At 37.4% G+C, this 27,484-nt stretch overlaps 1 protein-coding gene and 1 non-coding gene across 2 annotated transcripts; both read right to left on the bottom strand.

Annotated features, from left to right (window-relative positions):
- Positions 1–7,751: 7,751 nt before the first annotated feature.
- Positions 7,752–13,319, bottom strand: LOC107314995. Its single transcript, XR_004307529.1, has 5 exons — positions 13,247–13,319; positions 10,660–10,845; positions 9,707–9,812; positions 9,102–9,262; positions 7,752–7,853 (listed from the first exon to the last, which is right to left on the bottom strand). It is a non-coding gene; the product is annotated as an uncharacterized LOC107314995 (transcript).
- Positions 13,320–15,806: 2,487 nt separating this feature from the next.
- On the bottom strand, positions 15,807–21,050 carry GJD2 (gap junction protein delta 2). The gene is made up of 2 exons (XM_015864911.2): positions 20,510–21,050; positions 15,807–20,044 (listed from the first exon to the last, which is right to left on the bottom strand). Exons 1-2 carry the CDS (start codon positions 20,578–20,580, stop codon positions 19,201–19,203), a joined length of 915 nt encoding a protein of 304 aa, XP_015720397.1. The 5' UTR covers positions 20,581–21,050; the 3' UTR covers positions 15,807–19,200.
- Between the last annotated feature and the right edge of the window lie 6,434 nt (positions 21,051–27,484).

The following is a 27,484-nucleotide window of genomic DNA, read 5'->3' as shown; positions in this document are numbered from 1 at the left end:
CAAGCACAAAGGAAGATAAGTTCCCGTGTCATGCCTTAGATGAACACTCCACACATGCCACTGGACAGGTCCTTAGACCATGTCATGTGCAGTCCTAGAAGCAAATTAAATCTTTATCATGACTTCTCGCTGCTTAGAGATAGTCATGTATTATTAATGAAAGGAGTTTACTGCTTTCATTGTCCTTATTTTCTCAGCAAAATACAAGGGTACTGGAATGCTTCGCATAGCATTCATGTTTAGATATCAGATGTCTCTAGGCAGTTTATCTAGATAAAGTATCACTTTAAAAAATCCCATTACTAAGTACTGAGTACAAATTAAGTGCAAATGTTGCCAGATATAATTGTTCTTAAATAATATTTTTTGGCTTTTAAAAACACTGTTTCTGGCTCTGCCTAAGCAAGGTCATTTCAGGTGATCTATTTATAGAGAAAGATCTTAGTCTCTTGAAGACCATACTGAAGAAAAACCTGTATAATTGACTGCTACAGGGAGAGGATCCAGCTCATTATTTGAATTACACATCCATCTGTTTCAGTCAGTGTAGTTTATGAAGATGGTTTAAGAGTTAGTTGAAATTGTCAAATAGCAGATTTTAAACTACAAGAGAGATTTAATTTTCTCCTGCTGTTGTGAATCAGCATTTTTTCCCCAAAAAATAAATACACAGAAATATGTTGTGTAAGCCAGAAATTTAAAGGAGTTTGCATCATCCTCCTTTGGGCCACAGACTAGCTGTTATGCTGAGCCTCATTATATTCCTTGCCATCTTTGCATTCTGATTATTTTGCTGTATTCATTTTGGCTTCTCATGTTACTTCAGTGTTAAATATTTAAAACAGAAATCTTAAGTCATAACCACCACAGTAAATATATATCTTTTAAAACATTTTAATTCCATCCTGCAGAATATTATGTGAAGGAAGAATGAAAATCAGACTGTCTACAGAAATACTCATGCTGTATTTCATCAGAATAATGCTTCTTAATGTTTTGGTTTCTCTTAGAGATTAAGCAGACATTAGCAATGTGATACTATGCAACCTCTTAAGATGTCTCACACGTAAGAACTTCTTTCCCCTCCTTCTTTATTAGTTACTCAAAGTTAACGATCCCAATGTACCCGCTGCTAAGGTGCAATCTACTGCCTCCAGCCTTTCATGAAATCACAATGAGAATCTCATTTTTATGATCTGGAATTTCTTATAATCTCAGTAAGAAGCAATAGCAGGTATTTCCTTCCTACTTTATTCTAAATTTATCTTTTAGGTTACACATTCCCTTTCAAACCTCTGTAAGTCACAAGTGTGGGGTTTTTTTCATTTGTTTGTTTGTTTTGTTTTGTTTTTTAAGCTCTGGATCACTAGAGATCTACAGGTAGCAGCCTTTGGCTGCATCAAACACAAACAAGCACAAACAAAGAAACCATGGAAGCATCACCAAAAGAAAAGAGCTACTTACCTTTGGAAGGCCTCCAAGAGACAAAGATCCACCAATGAAATACCTGCTCCTCTACTCTTAAAATAGGTCTGGGAAGGGGTGGGTCCTGTTCCCACCCCTTCTGGTCACTCTGCATTGCATACACCTGAGCTCCTGTGGGTTGCCCCTGCCTTCCCACCAGGTGTTCAATTATTGTTTCAGGCCATGACTTAGCATTTCTGCTACAGTACCTCAGTTGTTTCTACACTGTTCTACACAGAAATATTTAGGTCCAAAATATTTTAAGTTTTTCGAACTTTTTATGTTTTTGATATTTTACAGTCGATAGACTGAAAAGGAAATTTCTTTTACAGAATATATTTTCTTTAGTTTTAGCATATTTCATGTTTTCCTGTGGTTTGAAGGATGTTCTCAGTTGAAATATTTCATAACCCTAGTTTTGGGATATCATGGAAGGAGAAACAGGTTCACGGAATTTCTACCAACAGGCTAATGTGGTGATTCAAAGTCTCATTTTTGATGACAGATACTAATATGGGGAAAGCTGCAAAAAGAATTACCAAACAAAGCAAAATTTATTCTAAAATAACTGAGATTTCAGAGGAATCTACAGGTACTGAAGTGTGTATACATTTCAATTGTCCACAGTCAAGGAAAAGATTATCAGTGAAGGGAATATGAAAGTAGAGGAAGACTATCTAAAAAACTTTTGATATTTCAGGAGGAAAGTTGATAGATCCAGAAAACTCCAGATAAACTTACAGCTCCAATTCAGACAGTGTTATTAAACTGATAAGATCATTCTTTGTATGTTAAATCATTAGCAGTCAAGTCCTCTTCCAAATATACTTCCACTAGAATCTGTATAAAATCTGCTGTTTAGTTTGGGCATGATACTTGTGTTAGAATTTTTATCCAACAATCCAGCTCATTAGAAAGAGTGACAGGGGACCCCTCCTTACTAGGACCACTAAACCCACACCTCTGTTCTTGACCTTGTTATTTTTGTTGCAAAGCAGCAGGATTTCTCCAGACCTATGTATAAGAGATTTTTAAAAATTATTTTCTTATTTTTATTATTTTATTTTTCACCTTTGTCTTAAAGCTTGTTGTTGAACACAGATGGACAATTCCCAGCAAGTCCTGGTCAGTCTTAGAAATTCTTTGTCTGAAGATTTGCAGTCCAGGGGCAAGAAGAGAGAGATGAACAGCAGCTTAATGGCCTGTAAGAATTCTTCTGTGTGGGCTCCTCTTGAGGGAGATAACCATATCTGCATGCTCAGGGATCCTGCACATGACTCTTACCTAAGTGCCCAGGGAATCCATGTTGGCAGAAGTGGATAAAAAAGGGACCTACAAGCAAGTGAGTGGTGTCTGACATCAGATGCCTCATGACATGATACCTGCCTGCTGATGGACTCTCCTGGGCCTGCTACCTGAGACCTCCCTGTTTCCTCTGGACTTGCTGTCACTGCACCTGCTTATTGCCTAAGGCTGGCCACTCTGCTGCTTCTCTCCCTGCTCTCTTGTTCCTGTATCGGACTTGGACCATTGGAATGGAGTGCAATGTGATGCTGCTGGAACTTGGTGGTGACTATCCCCGCTTTATGTAATTCTTGCTCCTTTCCTATCTTTCCTATTGTCCATTTCCTCTTCCACATCACCCTAATTCATATTGATTATCAGTCTTCCCCATCTCCCTAATTGACTACAATTCACAATAAACTGGTCAGGCAAACATTTGACCCATTGTGTCTTAATCTCTCCATCGGGTATACATATATTAAAAGAACCTTCTCTCCCTCTTTTTTTTTGTAATTGAAACAAGACACTATGTTAGTGTACTCTTGTTTCAGAATATTTCCATGTCTTTTAGACAATGAATGAGGTGGGAATTTCCCAACAAATATGCACTTGTGACATTAATTACTAACAATTCACTGACATAAAAAATGTATTTCTACTCAGAAGAATGAACTGAGATAACAATTCAATCCTTCTCCTTTAACCATAGATAGGGAAAGCCTAACTTGCCATATACACCAGTCAACTCTTTACTTTTTGATGTACTAAGAGCACATTAGCTCCAAAGTTAAGCACAGAATTTTGTTTATTGCACTGACATGTAGTACAAGGATAGAAAAGTTCTTATCCGCAAAAACACAGGGAGGAATTTTTTTCAGCGTTAACTGCATTTCACCTTTTCTGGCAATCCTTATACTAGCAGGTGGAAGGTAATATTCAAACGTTTAAGAGGTTAAATTCACAGTGATTTCTTTTTTTATTTTTTTTCCAGATATCAATAAAACGGAGATGTTAAAATCCCTGGCTCACAATAACAATAAAAACGTCAAGTGAGTTTAAGTTAACATTTCCTCCCCAGAGATATTTTCCCACTTGAAATGGTGGGACTAGAGTTGTCATTACCTCTTCAGTTGCCCTTCTTCAGTCAGTTGTTGTCATCAAGCCAGATCTGCTATCTACCTGCAAGGCCACCTCATGGTTCCAAGGAAGAAGTATGACCTGCAGTATGAAATTAATGTAGCCCCTCACACTCCTCAAATTTGAATAGAAACAGTAACACTCTGCTCTGGCCAGGCTCAGAATATTGCTTCAGAGGATCTAGTTTAAACAAACAAGCATCCCAAAAAAACTGTTTATTTGGGTAGATGAGGAGTATTCTCTCACTGAGACAGGAGAAGGCTAGGAAGCTCCAAAAGGAACACAGATCATCAGTCTGTATCTTTGTGTCCCACTGGGCTTTTACCGCCTGTCAGGAAGGAAGACCTCAGACTACTGACCTGCCTGTGACCCCAGCCTCCCATCTCATGTTTGATTTTTTTCCTGTTGTTAATTATTTACATCACTTGCTTGAATAAGCGATCTTTTAAAACAGTCTTTAAAATATCTCGCAGACAAATGGCGTATGTGATTCAGCGAGCCAGTGCTCTGGCCCATAGGTCCATCTGACTCCAAGAAACAGCAGGATTAGGCTGACCATAAAATTATTATTATGTGAAAAATGTTGCTACAAAGGAATAATTCCTGTAAACATCACAGTACTGCCCCAAAATATGGTAATGAAAGAAAATGATACTTTAGCTCCTGCTAAGTTTAATAAAGTTAGCTAAATAAATATCCAAACTCATCGGCTGTAGTATGGCAGCATATTTAACCTGAAAATATTCCTATTTGAGCTGTCATTTAAATAGCCATGGTCTAGTGATTTTCCTTCAAAGATTTCCCATATTATTTTCAATGTCCTCTAAAAAAATTGAAAGCATAACATTATTTCATCCAAATCTCTTCAGAACTAAGACTCGTTTGTAACATAAAGACAGCAGCTATCTTGACCAGTATTTCCATCATTCTCTTTGAGGGTCTTCAAACCACAGTCTACCACCAGATCACAAGCCACTTGAATGGCAATAGGAACATGTGTTCTTCAGAAGGTACATACAGGGACTCCACCAGGTCCATGAGGACAACCAGTGTGGCATTAAAGTTACTACTGCATTTTGTTTCCTCTCACCTAGCTTAGTTGCCCTTGTTTGTTCATTTGAAAGAGGGAGTCTAAATCAATTGAACATGGTCACCAGCCTCTTTACCATCATTTCCAGGTACAGAATATTTAACTAGGCAGAACAATACAGCAAGGAAGAAAACCCCAACTACCCTTACTCAGAAGAAATGCTTTGCTTATTTTAAAAGAGAGATTTTTATATTCTAGACAGATGCTAGATATGAAAAATGTCAACTCTCATAACCACATGAACACAACCACTTTAGCCTGTACAGAACAGAATTTGGATATTTTAAGAACTTTTATGCTGGAACAGAGTATACTTTAGAATTTACTAGTTTGTAAATAAAAGTTTCACAGCACTCTGAAGTGCTCTGAGGAGATACTTAAATTAACTTAAATTTTAAGATGAAGGACAGCCTTGTTACAAACCTAAAATAACCCAAGAAAATTAGGCTTATTGTCAGTACATTATTCCTCCTGCTTCATTTTAGTAGTACTACTACTGGAAACATAAATTCCCCAAAAATTCAAATACAGCTCTATAAATAAATATATATACCTGCAGTTCTGTATGTTAACTCTGTTGAGTTACAGATAGTATAGGCTTATTTAGATTCTGTGTTCAACAGAAACAAAGAATGCTGTATATATAACCCCTACTGAAAAAGAAAAGATACTGTTGGATTTCTTCTCCAACAGCTCCCTTAGGAAATTGTACAAAAATATTTATTATTTATATATAAGCTAGCATGTCAACACATTTTTAAATAACTGTATTTTTTTTCTGTCTAGCAGTGGAAACTACAGAATAAATTATATATGACATTTGTAGCTATTTGGAGAAAGCTGGTATTGCATAGCCAACAATATACAAATTAAAAATAAAATGTAGGATGAAGATAGTACTTTTGGTATGTTTTTGATGTTCCTATTTTATACCACTGTCTATACAAAGTTAAGATAACAAGTACTCAATGTAGTTTTCTGAAATCTGATAATATCTGTCCACTTTGAGCACTTTCAGATGTCCTGAGGTGGTAGGCCAGCTGTTAGGAAGGTTGCATTTTACTTCAAAACCCACAGGTATACAGCAAACATATTTTGCTATGCATACCATCTGGTACCTGTTTTTACCAGAGAACAGAGTGTATTTCATCGTTGAATCCCATCCTGCAATACTTAAATCAAATTAATTCAGACAGATATGTGCATTTTACTCCCTGTGGGTTTTCCTGTCAAAATAATCTTCTTACTCTTTGTGGCAGCATATGAAGTCCCCATATCAAATTATTTTCTAAGGAACATGCAGAAAACAAATAGAAAATCAATAGGTTTGTACAAACATGTTCAAAAAGTAATTAGATGTAAATTACAGCTAGTATACAAGTATCTTGTATACAGAGTAGAGTGTCGTCTTCTACTTCGCAAATTTTAGCATAGTACAATTTAATTAGAAAAATCAGGATTTATCTTATGGTCACATCAAGGGCAGTTATCAATATTCTCCACTTTGTTTATTCCTGCAATATAATTCTAACAATGTTTCTTCTGTGAACCTAATCAGAGTTCAAATTAATGACACTTTTGTCCAGTACTTTCATCAATTTCAATGCACAAAGGATTTTCTAAGGAAAAGACATATTTTCATCAGTGGAGGAAGGCTGAAATTTATTCCAAGATTATACCAAAGGAAAAAAAAAAAAAAAAAAAAAGGATTTTGCATCCCAAAAAAAAAAAAAAAAAAAAAAAAAAAAAAAAAAAAAAAAAAAAAAAAAAAAAAAAAAAAAAAAAAAAGGATTTTGCATCCCAAACAAATAAAAAAATATGATAAATAAATAGAAAACAAATAGAACAAAGCAACAACGGAAAGGTTTTGTCTTCAATTGAATGAGCAGTCATTTTGAAATATGAAAACTGATTTTCACAATTATCAAAAAAATCAATATATGTTTGTGTGAATATTTTTAATGGGGAAACTTTTTTTAATGAGGAAACAAACAAACAAACAAACAAACAAAAGTAAAGATTACAACTGATTCTTCCCTAGGAACAAAACTCTATTTGGTGGTTACAACAGGTGGATCTGCAAAGCAGTGAAATGTTAATCTACTGAATTAAATAGTTATTACAGAAGGCTGCAATTAGCTGCATATCTCACTTTTACCCATGATACCAAACTCTCATCAGGTGTCATAGTGCTACATACAGAGAGTATTTTTGGAATGCTCTATTCTTTCACCTTCAAGATTTTTTGCATAATGAGATTCACTTCTATTCATCTGCTTTTGCTCAGGATAGCTGATGAATTACACATTACTGTCTTAAAAGCATCCTTGGGTTGCACATAAAGGATTAGAGCCAATTAATGAGTCAAGATTCAAATAGATTCTTTTTGTCCTGATTTTAGATAGTGGTCATACCCTCCAGACTTCTAAACCAAGTTCTGTATGGAGTTGAACCAAATTCTGTGCCCTAAACAAAACGAACTTCAACTTCAAGAACTGGACCTATGTAGAAGGGCTCTATAAAGTTTCATGAATTTCATAATGCAGCAAGAAAATAACAAGTCAGGGAATTCAACATTTCCTTTCCCAACGCAAAGTTCCTGTTAACATCCTGTTTGGTAACAGTTACCAGGTGGCTGTCAGGCTTTGAACTGTGTGCCTCATCTGAGGCTAGATGACAGTCGTCCACTGTGACCAGCCCTGAATGAGAAATACTTCCCATCTCTCTACATCACCCATTTACAGATGTATGAGTTTAATTATCTCCTAGGACTTACCTTATTTCCGCAGGATTTTTGTATAGTCACAATCACCTGTGTAAGAATAAAGTTGAAAGAACTGGTGCTATTTTGTTTTCAGTTCACTTCTTTTTTGCAGTACTGTAAGAGAGAGAATTGGGGTAGAATGTGTGAAAATCATTTAATTACAAGCTCTTAACCTCAAAAAACTAAATCAGAGCACCACTTTTAAAAAGAGCAGTTTAACTTAGTCAACAGCATTAGGGAAGATTTGAACCAATTAGATTTTTGAAAATCTTAAACAGCTCTCAGCTGTTAAGAAACACCCCAGAAGTCTCTTGGTCATTTTGCTTTGTTACAAGGATGCTAGATAGTAGGAGACTGAATTATACTGATGTGGTTTAGTCACATAGTTCCAGGTCATTTACTTTAAGTAGCCCAGCTTGGCTGATTTAATTACCATTCATCTTTGTAGTCCATGTATCAGCTATCAGACAGACGCTTGAATAGCTTCTGAATAACAAAGAACAGGGATTCACTCACCACTAAGAACAGAACACTAGAAATCATAGCCTGATGTACCTTTAACCTTATTTACAAGGGCTTGAATGTGCCTATAAGCTTTATTCTTGACTCTGCTGCAGATTTACCTCACGTTTTGTAAATCATCTTTGCCATTTTTTTCAACATCATCCACAGACTTTTACTTGCATACAAGATGTCAAGGGACAATCCAGTTTGTTTAAAAAACAAGCAGCCACATTCCCACATCTTCATGGAAGGAAACAAAGTGAAAAACAGTAAATCAGATGCTGAAATTTGCTACAATAAATGGACATACGTATTTGAGCTGAGCTTATTTTATTATTTTAGTTTTGATTGTGTTATACAATGCAGAATAATTTCATAAAACTTGAGGCCACTTGTTCTATAGTGAGCTTTTAGTAACATGGTAGAAAATAGCCTTTGCTTCACCACTCCTGTATTTATGACAATGTAGTTCCACCTCAAGATCCAAAGATACATAGAAAACATACAGATCAGAGGATGGTGTCCCTAAATTGCCTGCAGTGGGGTAAACTGAAACCTGAGTTTATTTAACGCTGGACACCTCAGCCACAGGAGGACGGCAGTCAGCAGTCTGAGTTCTTTAGCACCACTGTTAGGCTCACAACAGTGTTTAAGCTTAATTGTGTATGCAGCAGAGAAGTAGTCCTCACAGTGAGTGACTGCAAGGGCTAGAAGAAAATGTCTTACAAGGAGAGAGGTACAGGTTTTCTCTGGGTATGTTCAGGTCAGTGGAGTAACCGTAAACAGGAGTAACTGCTAAATTCAGAAGGAAGCGCACAATGTAATTCTTAGATTAATGGTGACTGAATATCCTCTCACCTTGACAAGATGTCCTGCTGTGCCATGAGTCTGAGCCAGTTAGTTTCCTTGATGATTGTTTTTGTCGTTAGCTCTTAAAGTCACCTGAATTAAGTTAAAATAACCCCATGGATAACCAGCTATTGAAAAGCAGTCCATCTGGAAGGGGAGGCCTAGTGAATCTGTGAAATAAGAATGATCTTTGAGACCATCTCCTTTTGTAAAGATTTAAAAGGCAGCCTAAACATACCAAGGGAGATGACAGAACCTCACATCTTCTCAACAAATACTAATAATTCTATGTGTATGGGGAACTAGCAAGATGACAAAAAATGTGACTGGAGTAAAGAAAGAAAAAGACAGCTGTCATGCTCATACTGAAGTGCCATACTGTTCATACTGACATGCAGCTGCAGGAATTGCACAAAAGAATATGTTTAATCAGTATTATATTTTTATGACATTGCTTAGTTGTAAAAACAGCAACAGACTCTGTTCTCACTTTACATGGTGAAAATAAGAGACTGAACAAAGTCTACAACCCAGTCTGCATGCTGGCCAAAACCATCACGGGCAAGATATACTGCCAAAATTTCTGCACGTTCTTTTTTTATTCAAATGCTTACTTTCTCATATTTGCTCAGTGCATACCATATTTCTTGCATCTTCTTTGCAAGAGGACAGGTGATGTGCAGCTGTCTGCTGCACAGTGCTTCAACTCAGACCTGCCACCTGTAATAAAATGGTGAAAAATATTCAGGTATATGTTTACTAAGATTCTAACAGAGCATTTGTGAGAGGCATTTTTAATGCATTAAAATAGTTTTTTCCATTACTACCAACAACCACTGAGCTGAAGAAAAAGAAACTGAGTTATAAAAGTAAGATTTGAAATATAAACTATTATTAAAATTAATCAGATTAACAAAAAGATGAAAACAAAACACAAGCAACAAGACCTTTACATATGCTTTCACACATTTAAAATGTGTGAAATCAGAAACAGAACAGTCAAAACCTTAAATATATACTGTCAATAACACAGTTATGAATTAAAAAAATACACCATGGGAACAGCAACATGGATAAAATGTTAAGTTTTTAATTTTTAAGATGAAAACTCCAGATAAAAGCTTGTGTTCTTTGGATTAGACATAAATCCTAAATGCTCATAAAAATCCCTTGCATGTAAAGAAGTTATAGCGTTCTTCCCATTGATTTCAGTAATAGATTCGGATCAGGACTTCGGGACCTGATGTCTCAATCCAGAAAAACTATTTGTCACATGCTATGAAGCTGCTTTGCTGGCTGAGAAACAGATCAAAGGCTGCTGACAGGTACTGCAGAAGAACCAGCTGAGATGATTTTAGAAGTCTCTGACCCTAGCTCTCAGTTCCCCTTGAGAAGATACGTCAGGGTTGAATTTCTTAACAACTGTGAGGTCAGCTTGCACTTAGGTTACTGTGAGACACTTTCATTGAGCTGATGAAAGAAATGACATCCCAGGTATAAAGTGACTGCCATTGAAAAAAAAAAGAAAAACTACTTGAACAGCTCAGATTCTTCTTATAAAGCTTACCAGCATTAGTTGAAACAACAGCCTTGGCAGTACAGTGCAGGATCTTGCATGGATACAGCTAAGGAGATTTTAGCACTTTTCCTGTTATGTGTTTCTGTCATAATCTCCACTGCAGAATGGTAAAAATTCCAAAAGCAACAGATAAATGTGATAGAAAATTTTATGTTCTAAAAGCTTATCTGCACACTGAAAAAGAAGCATAGAGAGACAATAGTAAGCAGAAAACTCCCAACCATCTTCTCCCAATCCCATCACAGGAGCAATTGACCCACCAGAAATCCACCTTCACACACACACAGAGTAGAAACACAAAATCAGCTGGCAAACATAATTAAGGAGTCAGGGGTAACATTCTGCCCAAACCCTCCCCTGACATGCCTCAGGGCTATCTGAGGAAATCCTCAGGCCCAACGTCCAGGTGTGAAGCCCATTAAGAAGAGCAAAACTTGAAGCACCTGTTGGTTGTTTTTTTCCCCTGACTTAGGTGAAGGTGCTGCCAGAGAGGGCAGCAGAATGAGGCTTTTGCTGTTGTGCAGAATGTGCTCTGTGTCTGTTTTGCATATGGTATATACATGTGTGCACTGTTTTGGTTTTGTCCACATACTGAGAACACTCACTCAACCTCCACTGGTTGAATATGAGCCTGCTGCAGGAAGCTTGCCTCTCTAAGGGCCATCATATCTAAGAAAAAGCACATTCACTCAACAAGGTTTTAGTCTATTGACTAAACGTACACTCCTTATTCTTTACTCAACATTAATGCAAATAATTACCAGGGGAATTTAGATTTCCAAATACACTGAAAAATAAAATTAAAAACTGTTTAAGAACTGGATTTTCTTCTTTTGTCTTTACTCCCATCTTATTTTTCTAAAACGTCAATTTATTCCAAAGAAAAAAATGGACAAAAAATTAGGAAACTTCCACAAATGAAGTGCCAATAATGATTCTGCTGTATCAGGTTTAGCAATAGCTAAATCTTGCTTTTAGCAATGCCATTATAAATATGACAAGATGAAGTACAGTTCTTTAAGCATGGATATATAGAAGCACACTGCTTCTGCACAAAAGATTTTTATCAGCATCATCTATAGCAATTAATATAAATTGGGATTTAAAATATATTGAATTCTGTCATTCTAATTCCAGCAGTGTTTGCCATTTTCTTTTAAGTTAGTCTCTCCTGGTACTAGTTTAAAACTTGTCTTGATACATTTTGTTTTAAGAAACAATTCAAATGATTTCTAAAGTATAGTCAATAGAATTTATTGTATGGAAGACTTTTTAAACTTTACTTTTTTTTTCAGTTGAGGATATTTCTTTACTTAAATTCATCTCAGTATAGAACTATCCTGATGCTCCGAGTTTGCTGAGTGCCAGAAGGTGTTATTAAAAAAAATTGGCAAGGGGACACTTACTCACTTTACTCCCCATGGAAGACCCTTTGTATGTATTATCTAGCATTTTATTTCAAAGCAAAATGAACTTCATAGAAAATATTGACATTATTTTTCATTCTTCATTAACTTGCATGTGACATTTTGTTCTTCCTCAGATTACTCTGAGGTTTTCCAACTGACACTGAAAAAGTACCCTCACACCTTCATATGTAGAATTTAACTTTATATCCATTAGTTCTGTAATGAGTCAGCATTTCTGGATGAATGATCTGGTGTAAAGAGTTTCGTTGTGTACATCTCTGAGCCACTGGGAAGTTACAGCCTTAATTTCATACAATAACTCTGTTTTATGAGATTCTTTTTTTTTTTTTTTTTTTTTTTTTTTTGCTCTATGGATTGAATGCATGAATAATCATGCCCAAGGCAAGACTTGATATTACGAGCAGCTGTCTTGCACAAGAAGGATGAAGCTATCCCTGGACAAGCAAGAGCTGCCAACTGCTCGGGTTCTTCTGTTGTTGGGCCCATTACACATCCTGCAAAGGCAAGAGAACAAGAGGCACTGCCACTGAGCTTGCCACAGCTGCTAAGTCCAGGGAAGGGCTGCATATGAGAGGTGACAGCAGTGTCTGAGCAGAGAAGTCAGGGGTAAAGGCAAGGACAAGCTGTAATCACAGCTTTAATTCCCCGCTTCTCCATAGCAGTAGAAAACTGGCAAAGCCAGATCTTCCTGTTCTCTCTCCCCCATGGTTTTGCTTATACTACTGCTGAACAGACTTGAGTCTGTTTTGTGCTTTGAGTTCCTCTGAGAATGTGATCAGCTGTCCTAGGATGAACTTTGAGAAAACACATTCACTTCAATGACTGTGTTTCATTTCATGGTGAATAACAGCATAATTTTGCTGACCAAAAAATCAGAAGCTTTAACTCTTGAACAGGTATGTCAGCCAAACAGTACCTTTTACACATGCACTCAGACCAATGTCCACTCAGGGGTTAATTATAAATATTTCCACAGAGAATTGCAGCATCTGTATTGTAGCTGAGATAGCCCTATAGCATCACTCAAACCTTATACTAGGGAAGCGGGACATGTTTCTGAGCAGTCCTGCTTGGCTATGATTAATGGTCCAGGCATTGTTCTATTTTTATATTTTTGTTTTAGAAACTTACACATATTTCCTTACCATAGCTAGGCCTCCTGGCTGTGTTTCTGTCATGATTCCTTTTTTGTCTTTTTTATTCAAAGCAGGAGATCACTGGAAAAGAAAATTCAGAGAAAATAAATTCCTAGCCTTTTCAGTATTAGGAGGAATCAAGTATCCATTGCCGCACAGCTACTTGGCTCACTGTACCATTACACAGTATGTAATACTGCAAAGCATAAACTGCTATTCCAACGGTGTGACAGTTTCAACGTATCAAATTTGACGCCTTTTCAATAAAACAGGCTAAATTTAGATAACCATATGCTCACCCTGACAAGCTAGCTTCTCCTTGATATGTGTTCTCATGAGCATACAGGAGGGCCTCGAAGTTTAATTAGTTTAAAATGAATTTAAAATACTGTATAGTTTACTGTAGAAAGTTCAAGGTGTTGAGTAAATATGAGAGTTTAATTAATATATTCTGCTTAGTGAAGTAAGATTTAGCTGCACATGTTAATGTTAATGGATCACACTGGCAAATTCATTAATTGTACTAGAAACATTTTATCCATCCATGCTTTTAGTGCATTGTAATAAAAATGGTACAATTGAAGTCCATTCTTTTTTTAATACCAGAATGGAGAAGTCAAACTCTACATGCAATTTCACAATTACAATCCAATCTATACATCATCTTGAGATAGTTTTGAATAACCATTTGAGACATTTAGAAACTAATGACTTCAAAATGAGTCCCTCAGAAGTCTCTAACTGCCTTTTTGTTAGTAAGGTTGCAAATGATACACAATATCTACTCATGTATGCCTCATAATACCATAGAGACTGACTTAATTTACTATATTCTAAGATCAACGTCATTTTAAAATTCACTTCTTTTCCTGTGTTCCACTGATCACTTTTATTTCATTGATTGCTCACATGCTGATCTTATTGATCTGAAAGCAAGCCAAAATCTGAAGAGCAAATCGCATTGCTGAAGGTAGAGAAAATCTTCAGTACACAATTATAGACAAGACAGTGCCATGAGAAAGCACAGAACACTTGATTTAAGAGTAATAATTAAAGTACTAAACAAATCCTAGTGAAAAGAGTTGGACAGGTTCGTAATTACATATTTCTAGTGATACTTAATGGTCTGTCTCATGTAAATTTGGCAAAAAAAAACTGACAATATTTGTTAACTCTGTTTTAGAATTATAATACCTTAAAATACATACAGAATCTTAGATTATTATGATGATTAGAAAAGTAAAACAAGAACATTACGCACCCCAGGAGGCATAATTTGGAAATTTAAATTGAAGATTTAAAGAAAAGGTGAAGAAAATTTTCACCTCACTAATAAATAAATAAATAAATAAATAAATGCAGCCGAGAATTTTGTGAAATTAATATCCTGGTTAAATCTTTTTATTTTCTGGATTCTATGGCTAAAATTTGACTTAGAATGTGATTCCACTCCATTTTTAAATAGAGAAACCTCAGTAGTTTCATTAAATAGAAATATGTAATGTTTCACTTCTGATACATTCTGACAGACATATGGCAAATACAAGAGATACAAACAAACTTATTTTCCTGCTCTTAAAGCTATATTCCCACTCTTAAATGAGAAAATTGAAGTTAAAAATTGAATATGTTTTATACTTAAAAATACATTTAATTCAAGTACATTGAGGACATTTAGCAATATCAGATGTGGAATCTTCCCTCTCAAAAGCCTTGAATACACAGAGCTTCACACATTCTTATCCAAAGGACGCTGCTAGAACAGGGTGACATTTTTTAAGGGTAAGTTAAGATGTTTCTAGAAAATTAAGTTTTTCAAAACACCTATGCTTTTAGAATATTACATGCAGTAGAAATCCCTTTGTATTTGAATTCTGACCATGTAATAAGACCACTTTTAATGTATGTTTATTGCAAGTTACTCTTAAACGTAAAGAAATATTTTAATTCTTTTTAAAAAAATGTTACCATGATTGCATCAGAAACAACATAAAATATTTTTAAAATTAAACTTGCATTTTATTTTATACCATGCATTTTTATAAAGAAGTCATACATATTCAGTTATCATCTCTATTTCAGACATTACCAGGTAAAAGCTGACAGATTTTAACACAATGATTTTAATACAATGAAGGCAAGCCTCTTTTTAGCTATGACTTGTGTACACGATTGCCCAGTTAAATTTGCTATTAGCACAGCCCATAGTGCAATAATTTCATAGAAGGAAAAGTAATTTTTATTTCTTTAAATGTGACTTGTTCAGTTAGAAGACTGCACTTAATTTATAACTGTGTCTTGGATTATTTGACTTCTATGTATCCACCTCTAAAGTTCAGCATGTTTTCTGAAAGCTTACAATAACATAGAACTTCTGGGAGAAGCGTCCCAAAATGTCCCGAAAATTGGTGGACATTAGAGAAGATGTAATCCCCCCAGTTAATCTCAGGAAATAATGGGATGTTCCCTTCATTTGGGAACTGTCTTCATCTCAGAGAAAGCCAAATCTCATCATTTCATGAAGTGCAACATCAGACATAATAGTCTATGCCTGTTCTCTCCCTCACAATTCTCCACTTTTTGGACCCCATTTCTGTACTTCTTTAGTGATCATAATATTTGTTTCCATTTAAGTTGAGAAACATTATTGTCCACAAGTACCAAATAGGGTGTGAAATGAATAATACAGATATGAACTGAATTTTCATATTTATTATCTGAATCTTCCATACATATCACTGGAAAAACTAATTCATTTCAATGAGACAGGAGCAAAGCCTATGTGGCCATAATTTATGCTTCAACTCTCATTCATTTCTGTTCAGCTAACACGCTTTCCCATTGTTGTGATAATTTTAAAGCATTTATTCTATAAATAAACAGTCAGCATTCATGATAAAGAAGTCCATTAGCATTAATCATATGACTTTTACATGATACACTGACTGAAAAAGGCGTTTCCAGTATTTCTCTTGCTCATGACAAATAAGTCATAGGTAAGAAACAAAATGCAGCAGTTGAATAGGCAGGCTAGAACACTTGATCTTCTGACATCATTTCATTTCTCTTCAGAAATACAAAAATTATTTAGAACTTACTCAAAAAATAAAAAAATTTAAAAAAAAATAGAGGAATTGTATTTTATTTATCAAACTATGAGCCTTTGCCTTCTTTATCACTGATACTATTGAATAAATCAACATTTGTATTTCCCTATATATTTCTATTATGAAAATTCTGAAGAATCCCAGCTTACTGAAGTACAAAATGTGCAACTGCATAAAGTAATTGAATGAACTGAGTCACTGGCTCTGACTGTTATAAACAGATCATTTCTGTGTCATATGCAAAGGAATTTTAAGCATTAAAACCTTACAGCTATCAAGATGCGCACCTTCACTCGAGTCTGATTGAACACTGGCTATGCATCTACAAGAAATAACCTGCATTAGCTCTTCTGCCTGACAGGAAATCAAGCTGAACCTGAACCAAAGCCCAGTGAAGTCAGCATGAATTTTTTCCTTCAGTTTTAATTGGCAATGGATCAAGTCTTTTGCACAAAATCTCCTATTTCTTCAACTTTAAAACAATCCTTATGACTGTCAAACATTTTCCAGTTCAATATAAATTCAAAAGGTGAATTTGCAGAACAACCCACAAATCCACAAAATGAAGATCAGGCTTGGATTTGTGTGTCAAATAGTAATCTTTAGAAGCTTGTTATATTGCAGATGGAGATTTTAGCTGCCATGTTGCCTTTCTAAAAATAACCGGCAGTTTTCCAGTGAACATGCAGTCAACTAGCAATATCAGTGAGCATTTATACTGCACAGAATCATTTGATAAGTCCATTTTATGATCTTCTATAATCAAACTGTAAAAAATTTATTTTTTTACATAAGGAAAAAGATTTTTAAAATCTTTAAAAACATGACACATTTCAAAGTATTTTTTTTTCACTTTGGAAGAAAAAAGCCTATAAGCGAAAATGATAATGAATACACTATCTAACAGCTAATGACTTCTGTGGTTTGGTTTTTATTGTGTGCGAGGGTTTTTTGTTGCTGTTGTTGTTTTCAACACTGGCAAGCAAAAAGAATTAAATGTTGAAATATTTACTGTAATCCATAAAGAAAAGATCTATATGCACTATCTCCAGGACAAAGTATAATAAAATCCATAGTCAGGCTTGAAATAAAATACAATCAAAAGGCCATTTGTAGCTCTAAACCCTCATCTCCTTCATGCATTATAAAGTATCCCCAATTTTTCCATCACCATTTGGGCACTTTTCTTTAAAGTGCAGATAACACTTAGTTAAGAATGAAATCTTATGGTTTTTGAATCCTGATCCAAGTCCTACTGTTGCCAGTGAGATACCCTCTGTCAAAGTCGTTGGGAATTAGGTATGGTCCGTAAGCAAATCTTTGTACCCTATATTAAAATCATTGCTATTAATAGAGATTTCTTTCTGACTGCCCCAGTGGCTTACCAGTAAGTCGAGGGGACAGGAACAGTGTCTTTCTTGAATCAGCTGTAAAGCAGAAAAGCTGAGGTTACTATTCCCTGATGAAAAGCTGCAATTGTTTCATTTTCAAGGTAAACACACCCTGCTATTTCCAGAGTGACCTTGGCAGCCAACTGTGTTGCCCTTAGTGTCAGCAGAGTGAAGGCTGTTGGTGTCAGTGGGCTTTGGATCAGGCTTTAAAGACAGAAAATTATTGCTTAAGAGGAAAACGGACATAATGAATAGTCTTGATTTCCCAGGTTTTGTCACTTAGAGTTCAGAATATAAACAAGACACTTTAAACCCTGAAGAGTATTTATAAGTCAATTATTTTGACTTTGTATATTTCCACAACTGTATACAATAATAAAGAAGAACAAACCTCTCTGGCTTACAAAAAAAAAGGCAAATACTTTATTTATGAATAGAGATTTTAGCTGCTTTTTACACCACTGCAATGACTAAACAAATAGCATAAAAGAAATAAAGGAGAGTATAAAATCACTTTATTACAACTGGTATTCCAAAACAACCTTCTGATTAAGTACAGAGTTGGATGTTTCAAGTATGGCACTTATACAAATAAGAGCAGAGAGAAGGTGATATAATCACAGTTAAAAGCAATGAACTCTGTTCCTTTGGTATGTATGTCACCGTAGGTAACTGTAGGTAAGTATGTAACTTGGCCAGCATGAACCAACTCCATCTTATTCATGCACATATCAGGGAATGAACTGAAATGTGCTGTTATATTTTTTAGATCACAACTAAAATAAGATGATTAAGGACTCTGGTGTGTGAGGACAGGCAAACAATAAATGGCAAAATTATATCCAGCATTTATTGTTTAGCATAACTAGATGATGCACAAACTATGTTAGAAAATAGCTAGTAATACACACCAGGAAGAACTCTGTGATGCAGACTAGCAAAATAACATCAGACATCTGAGATAGGTGAAAGCAGATGTCCTGATAGATCTGTGGTCACAGTGCAATTACCCTCCTTTTAAAACATGCTTACATCTGCACATTGTAACAGTTTACCCCACCCCATCCCACCCCACATAGAGTATCCTTGCAGATTTTTAATATGAACATTCTACATGTTTACAAAGATCAGTCAGACAGTCCGAACTGTAAACTCATCCTAATGATGACCAAAAAGCCACTCCACCAACAGATAGCATTCAATCTTTAGAAAGAAAATTAGTAATAATAGTAGCTGTAAGGCTAGATCAAGCATGGTTTTATAGCTGTTTTGTGGTTTGTTTGTTTGTTTGTTTTTCAGTCTTTTACATAGCACTGCATTTCTGCAGCTAGTTCAGTAAGTGCAGATCCAATACCTTAATGGCTTTCTTGGTGGTTTGATAAAATGCTTGCCTAAGCAATGTACCTTTCTCTAATAGTGTCTGGGTCTGTTCCACCTGGCACCAAGTTTCAGTTCTGTCACAGCCTCACACATAAGCTGAGTCACTTGACTGAGTCCTGCCAAAGTTAGGCATGCTCATTCTTGGCAGGTCCTTATTTCTGATTTCATATATGGATTTCCTTTTTGCCTGTACTCCTCTCACTGCCATTTTGATCTTTCTCCAGCCCAGGTGGTTCAGTTCTGCCAAATTGAGCACCACACAAATGCCACTGACAGCAAACATGAACACTAAGAACACAGTCTTCTCAGTGGGTCTAGAGACATAGCACTCTACTTCTTTAATGCAAGGGTATCTGTCACATTCGTACATGGAAGGGACATTGAATCCATACAGAAAGTACTGTCCCACTAAGAATCCAATCTCTAGGGCATTTCGAAAGACCACTTGGATGATATAAAATCGAGAAATGCCTTCTTGCCTCCTCATCTTTGATTTTGTAGTTCTGATTGCAGGATTGGGGATCTCCTTCACTTCTAAGCAGTCTGGTTCTGCCTCTTTGGTGGAGTTCTCAGTGTTCTGCAGCACCCCATTGACAATAGTGTTCTTGATTTTCTTACTGTCCTCACGCTTCATTGAATCCTGGTCTCTCTCCAAGGTGAGGAAGACAGTGGAGTACCTCCGTTCCCTCTGCTTAGCAGACTGATGAACAGAGTATGTTATGAAGCACAGGCTGGGAGTGCACACCATGATGATCTGGAACACCCAGTACCTTATGTGAGAAATAGGGAAAGCCTGGTCGTAGCAAGCCTGGTTGCAGCCTGGCTGCAGCGTATTACAGACAAACATAGTTTGCTCGTCATCGTACACCGTCTCCCCTACAATGGCCACAATGAGGATCCTGAAGATCACCACCACGGTCAGCAGGATCCTGGAACAGAGAAGCCCGTCAGTGCGCGCGACCGGGAGCTGTCCAGTGCTGATCGTCCCGGAGCTCCGCAGCCGGTGCGGTATCGCCTCGGCGCGGCGGGGAGCGGCCGTGCCTCGCCGCCAGCCCCAGCTCCTGTTGGGAGCTGCCCCGGCCCCTCTGGGAGAAACAACAGCGACCGCGAGGGCCTCAGCTGCAGAATGCGCAGAGAGGCGCGGAAGGGCTCCGGCTACGGGACCGCTGTAGCGGCGGAATTCCCTCAGTGTCTGCCCGCAGCCCCCCTACTCCTCGAGGTCGGGCCGAGCGCCGTGTCTCCGCGTCCTGTGCCGTGGCTCCGTGCCCGCTCCGCCCGCACACAGGCAGTCTCCAGGCGCGCACGGCAGGAGCCCCGCGCAGTCTGCTCGCACCGCCAGGACTCGGCAGCTGGGCAACCCCGCGCTCCCCCCCTCAGCACCCCGTCGCCCTTACCTCCCTATCATAGTAGAGTGCTGCTGCACGGCAGCTTCCAGTAGCCTCTCTAGAATAGTCCATTCCCCCATCGCTGTTCATCCGGAGACAAAGACTTTGGCAAGCGGAGGGGATCTCTTCACTTCTTCCTACCCCTTTCTTCTTCCCCCCACTTTTTTTTTTTTTTTCTTTTTGTTATTGTGTTGCAAGGGGTGGAGAAAGAAAAAAAAATACAACAACAGCAACAACAAAAATTATAAAAAAAACAAACGGGAGAAACCCCCTTCTACCGCCTGCAGTCCGGTAGTAGAAAGGCAGCTGGACGCGGCAGCCCTTCCGAGGACTCTCGGCTCGGCCCGACTCTATTCGGGGCCCCGCGGCGGCCGAGCCCGGCCCGGACCACTCAGCTCGTGCCGCGGCGGACCCGCGCCGAGGAGGGAGGAAGGTTGGCTTTTAATGTCTTGCTGCCTCTAATCTGCCTTTAAGTAGTCTCCGCTTGCGTCACTGACAGGTTGGTGGAGAGCAGCCAAAAGCAGAGCTCGGATTTTCTCATTTTTTATTATTCCCGTGAATATAAATAAATAAATGAGATAAAACAAATGAAGTAAATAAATGAGGAGGAGGGAGGCGGAGAAAGAGCTGGCCCAGCCGCCACGAGGCTCCCCTCGCCAGCGAGCAGCTAGTCGCCCGACCAGAGCCCTTCCCGGTCGCGGCCAGGTCATTCCGGCCACCTCCCCACCTTTGGGGTAGGACCCCAAGGGAGAGTACCCCGGGGAACCGGCACTGGCCCGCGGCTGCTACTCCGGGGTGCTGTGCCCCTGTGCCTGACTGCAGAGTCGGGAGCTGTGGGGCTCTGAGAGTTCCCGGGCTTGAGAGAACAGCAGTGTCATGCAGCAGCAATCTCAACTAATACAACTGCTTACCTTTGGGGGATACTGGTCTTAAAGCTGTGCCTTAATTTTCCTCTGATCACAAATATAATACAAGAATCACTAAGAAGTGAACATATATAGCCATTTCAGAGAATTCTGAGATTGGATTTAAGCAAGAAAAGACACCAAACCTTCATTCAAAACATCTCCAAACAGCATGAGAATAAAGACATCCCTTCATTATAAAACATTTACATATTCCCCAAAATCATTACAATATGTTTTAAATATTTTTTTATTTTATGGCAACCCTTAGAGACTGTATTTGAGACACTATCAAACAATTTCAGACAAACATTGACACCTGCTGGGATTGACTCTTCCCTGGTGGTGAATCCTAAAGTGTGTTCTCTACATTTCCATAAAGTATAGCTTTTTACCTGCTCAACTGATCTTATTAAAATGAACATAAGAAAAATTCAAATCAATCTGATCAGCATTCCTGCTGCCAAACTCAGTAAAATCAGTCTTCTTCCAAAGCAGAATGGTTTAGGCCACTCTAAACAGTATGGTCCTCTTTAATTTGCAGCTCTCTCATGAAAAAAAATGTGTTGTGCTAATGATGAGAAGCGTTCTCTAAATATATGGAGCCAAGCTTCATCAATGTACAGGACACTGGTGTGTTTCAGACACCTTAAAATTTGCCTTTTCCTTTGATGTGTGCATATGGTCCCTGATTCATGTTACTGGGTCCATTTCCTGACTGGATCCTTAAGCCTTCGAAATGGGGAAATGTCAAATATGAGAAGATCAATGAATGCCTCTATTTGCAGAGAAAATTTCAGATTTTTTTGTCTTATCCAATCAAGTGGATGTTAAGAAGTAATCTGGATTGTTTCTTTCCAACACCATTGCTTTTCCTTAAATCCTGACAACATCCTTCTTTAAACCTGAAACTCACACCTCCTGCAGTATGTGCATGTGTTTGTAAAACCTGCTGCTGCAGCAACATAAAGAAAGAAAAAAAAAAAAAAAGTTGTTCCTTTTGTTTTAAAAGGACTGCAGTATCTATCAGCCATAAAGTTTTTCATTAGGGCCACAAAGTATCTCTGTGGAGAGGCATCTGAAAACAACAGAGATCAAAACAAGAAAGGAAGCAGTAATGCATGTGCAGAAGGAGAGAGGGCAGGGAGTATGCTAATAAGCTAATGATGATAATCCTATTTGGAGAACCAGAGAGAGAAAGACCTTGACAGAAATTACTGAAGAGCACAGAGGAGATTTTGGTCCACAGTCAAGTATATGCATTTCTACAAAGGGAAGCTGTTAAGTAGCCTCAGGATAGAAAACATACATATCTGAGTTTTTATGACCAGTAAACAAACAGGAATCAAATTCTGATCAAACCGTACACTGAGCTTTTGGTAATCAGTTAACCAGTATTTGCTCTTTGTTATGAGATCTACTTATTGGTGGTAGCCCACTTGTAGAAACATAAAGGGGAAGTAACGTAAATGAATGTTACAGATATGTAAACGCTGATATGAAATATACTTTGCTTATGTGTGTTTTAAAGTTAAATATTTCAGGTCAGGGAGTTGTAACTCATTCTAAAACAGCTGACCTTTCCTTTTCTAACAGTAGCTTCATATGCCACATCATCACCTTATTCACAAACTGGATGCTTGTCTTTACACTTGACTGTTTGTGGACTTCAGATCTCTGTGAAAGTGGGCAAAAAGATAATAATTACAATCTGAGTGTTTCTTGATGCTAACACACATTTTAAGTGAATGGAAAGTAATTATTAACATTCCCTTTATTCACCACATGGGCAACAGCAACCCACGGACTTGCCTGACTGTAAGGTAGAATAATAGAAAAGATGGTAATAGATATTCAAAAGGTTATCCATAGGGAAAACTTACCAATATGGATGCTTTCAGTCTGGCTGAAAAATGCTGAGGCTGACTACCCACTCTCCACAAAGAAGCAACCTCAAAGAGATGCTGCCTTAATGGTGGTCAGCCCTTAAATGAAGTCTAGGGAAGGTGGAGTCAAGCTTCACCCCTTCCGGGAGCACAGCTGAATTACTCTCACCTGTGCACCCACAGCTGACCCGACACTTGCCTCAGCTGATTAAGTAGAGGTTCAGGCTGTGATTACCAGTTTTCCATACACCTGACAAATACCTAAATTACAAAGTATCTGAAGTTTGAATAGTAGACTTAAGAAGATCTTCAGCTTCTTGGGGTTATTAGATTTTTCGTTGTTTCCCTGAATACTCCAGTCCATGATAAAGCTATGATTTGCAGATGAGTAGACTAGTAAGAATGCTACTGAAGCATCTGCATCATGTGTGATATTCACATTATAAAATCACGCACGTATTACATTCACAAGCACTCAGGATTATCAGCACTTTAAATTATACAAAGCTCAAGGCTTACAAATAATCATTTCTTACTGAAAAAAACAGGGCCAGTCCTGTCCAGTTCCACATATTTGTTAGCTGTATAAAAAGTAAATAAAGATGGCTTCACACTCCCAAGTGCAGGCTTTGGAGCTGAGGATGTATTTATATTTGGTTTGCTCTGCATTTGAAGAGAATGACTATTTGTCTGCAGATTAAATTCAGCATTCATAACACAACCCTCACAAACCTCACACCAGCAAAAAGAACTCCCCATACCAAAGTCAAAACAATAACCGAGCTCAAACAACCTTTCCAAAATGAAATCAGAACTCCAGCCTCCACATGTATTCAAAGATGGCTCTGCCTCAATATTAATTCATGTTAACATAATACAGATGGAGCTGATCTTGGATTAGATTTGGAGAATGAGACTGTGTGTGTCCTCAGTTCAGATGCCAAACTGAGGTTAATCTGTCTCTAAGAAGAGATAGGACAGATTCTCTCTAAGAAATCCAGCCCTTTTGCCCTGATTTGGTTTTGCAAAAGGCTGGGAGGCCAACAAATCTCTCAGGCTATGCATTCCTCAAATACAGGGCTGACCACACAGGGCCTGCACCGACATATTTGGCTCTGGTATCAGACTCCCTGCAGCCCCAGTGCTGATGGAATGACTTGGTCAGGGCAAAGCAGCCAGCTGGCCGCTGCCTACCTGTCAGATCATGTATAGAATCATTGTGTTCCAACCTTGTTGTTCTCTATGTTGAGATTAATTCATGTGAAAACAAGATCCATATCTTACAGAAGCACCCCCCAAATACTACACCCTTTTAAAGATATAGATTCATTTTTTTCCGTATATTTTATCTCAGAATAAATCTCCCTGGATCTTTATTGCCCCACATTAGCTTTGTGATTGCACTTTCCATCCAATGTCACAAAAGGGAGATATTCCTACATTACTTTTATAAAACTGGAATATTTTCTTTCAAAGACCAATGTGATGAGTGCTTTCTTTCTGACAGTATTTGGTGTAATCCTCAATACCTAAGTAGTTAGCTACTAAACAGAAAACGCCTATCTAAGACCTCTCACAGCCATCTGCTACACTCTGCTTTCATTTCATGCCATGTGTGTATTAATGAAATGATTGCATCAGATTATATCTTTTATTCATAAAATCATGTAGGTCATCTTCTTCCACCTACACTTCCTCATTAAAATGAACAGTTGTGTGTTCATTTTCCTCTTGCCGTGTGAGTACAACCCTAGCACAACTGCTCTGTGCATTTTAATCAGAAATCCTCTATGCTTTTTCTTCCATGAAATTTCTACAAAAGGCAATTTCTTTGTTTCACACCAGAGAGTGCATTTGAAGAAAAAAGATTTCCGAAAAGGTGCAAGACCTGGATGCACTGCCAGAGGTCATCTGCTTTCAAGACAAAGCAACAACAGACTGCAACACAGTCACTTTGATTCTGAGAAACATGTAGCAGATTCTTCTCCCGTAGGCAATAGTGTTTGTATCAAAACTGCCACTATCAAGCCAAGCACTTTTGTTCCTTCATTTGAGAATGAAAGATGGCCTGCATTTGTGCATGCCATGCTAGGGAACAGCAAAGCACCAGCTGCAGAAAAGTCAGGGCTTCATGGAACACTTAAATAGACAAAATAGTTATCCTAATAATGACGTCAAGGTTGTTATCAGTCTCAGGTCCATGCCTACTCCTTTCTACCGAAGGACGCTATGAGTGAAAAGTTCTTTAGCAAATCAGTGCATGTTATTAGGAAAGATGGAATAAATGTTAGGTCTTATATGTTGCACTGAATTTCTGCAACTAGTCTTGCCAGCTGGGAGCTGGTACAAGAAATATTCATGAGGCAGGCCAGTATTAAATAAAAACTTCATAATGTTAAGAATGAAAAGAATTTTAAATATCTAAGTGTAACTGCTTTGTCTAGAAAACATTTTATATATTTCACTTCTAATTGCAGCTCCAATCTTTCAAAGATCCATATTCAAAAAGATATACAGCCTGATACAAATGCTTGGTAGTTTACAGTAGAATATGGGCCAATCATATGGTCACTGTACTAGAACCAATACAAAATGTTGGCAAGATTCTTTTTGTCAAACCTGATTTTCCTCTTTTCCTTACAAATCAAGTAAGAGCTATACATAATAACCAGAAGAAAATTAATAAAATATAATGACAATAATAAATTCAAAAGCATTTATTTTCAATTCATATAATAGTATCTCAGTCCCTAGGTAGTCAATCTTTGTTTTACTAATGTCAATTCTGACTTCTGTTTGGTCACAATTCAAAAATTCATAAGAACTTATTTATACCAGGACATCTTAGTATTACTAGTGGCCAAATGCTAATGATGAGAAAGTGAGTGCTGCAAAGAATGCAAGAATAACAAAAAGAAAGATTCAGTAATAAGAACCAATTTCCATGCACTGGAACTGCCAGCAGCATTTGCCTCCTACATTTTGTGGAAAAAGAATAATTATTCTTTATGAGAAGTCATGCTTCAGTATTTCAATATGAATGCTTTACATCAAGACTTTTTTAGATCTACCACTTTGCCTTCCCTGCATTTGTCTTTCTCCATATTCTGCGTCCTTATTTATCCAGATGCTTTCTGTTCAGCGACATCATTTGCAGCAGAGTTACTTTCATTTATTTGGGTTGTCATACCTCCACATGTCTTCAGCTTTCCTGATGTCCATCATTCTTCTTTTCTCCCTCCACATCTCACCAGTCTTGAAAGGGAATTCACATTACATTAAAGCATCCCAATGGAGGCTATGCTGAAGTAATCACTTGAAATAACTAGGGCAGGCAAATGATTGACTCAAAAGTAAACTATGACAGCAGGAGTGGAAAACTTGGTAAGAGTGGCAGCTCAGTAAGAAATGCAAATTTTTTAAAATCCATTTGTCAGTCAAAGGTTTTGCAGTTACCGTAAAAATGGGTGAAATACATATGCAATTCATAACAGTTATATAAAATATAAATGATATGCAATTCATTAGATATATAAAGTACAAATGTATACACACTTGCACAAGTGTGCAAACACATGTCAATGAGTGTTTTATAGTTAGAGTTCATTTGACGCAAAGAAATACAAAATAATATTAAGTATATCATCCCATAGGAATTCCTGTTCTCTAGGAATCCTCTTTTGTGAGACTGTTAGGATGATTTAAAAGGCCTGTGTGGGGAGGATGCATTCAAATTCGATGTGATTTTAGTCTTTCTCCCATGTCCCAAGTTGAAAGCTATTGAGTTATCCTTTCAATTACTTCTGTTCACGTGGATCAAGAATATATAGTTTAATGGAATAATCTGATATACTTTCAAGAGTACATGTAATATTAAAAAAATAAAATAAAAAATCAAGTGAATTTAAATGTTAGAATTTTATTGCAGCGTGATGCATAAGTATTCAGCAGTGATATATCTTTAGTCTAAAAGCTTTAGCCTCATTTAGAGATCTACACACTGAAAAATACCAATTAATAGGCCCAGAATGTTTTCCCAGAACTACCCCAGGCCATGCACAGGTGGGGATAAAACTGGGCTTTTTATCACTTCTACAGCTGCTTCTAACACACTGCATCTTTTCAGTGTTGGGCAAAGTGTTATATTTTCAAAATACTATTTGTTAACTAACTTCTCCTAAACAACAACAACA

This window comes from Coturnix japonica, chromosome 5, assembly GCF_001577835.2.
Source record: "Coturnix japonica isolate 7356 chromosome 5, Coturnix japonica 2.1, whole genome shotgun sequence".
Lineage (NCBI taxonomy): Eukaryota > Metazoa > Chordata > Aves > Galliformes > Phasianidae > Coturnix > Coturnix japonica.
The sequence above is the reverse complement of the archived record's forward strand: the minus strand, read 5'-3'. Positions and strand labels throughout refer to the sequence as shown.

Coding starts and splice junctions, on each gene's coding strand:
- GJD2 (XM_015864911.2), bottom strand. CDS start 20,580: ATGGGGGAATGGACTATTCTAGAGAGGCTACTGGAAGCTGCCGTGCAG. Junction 20,045..20,509: donor CACTCTACTATGATAGGGAG/GTAAGGGCGACG, acceptor TCTCTGTTCCAG/GATCCTGCTGACCGTGGTGG.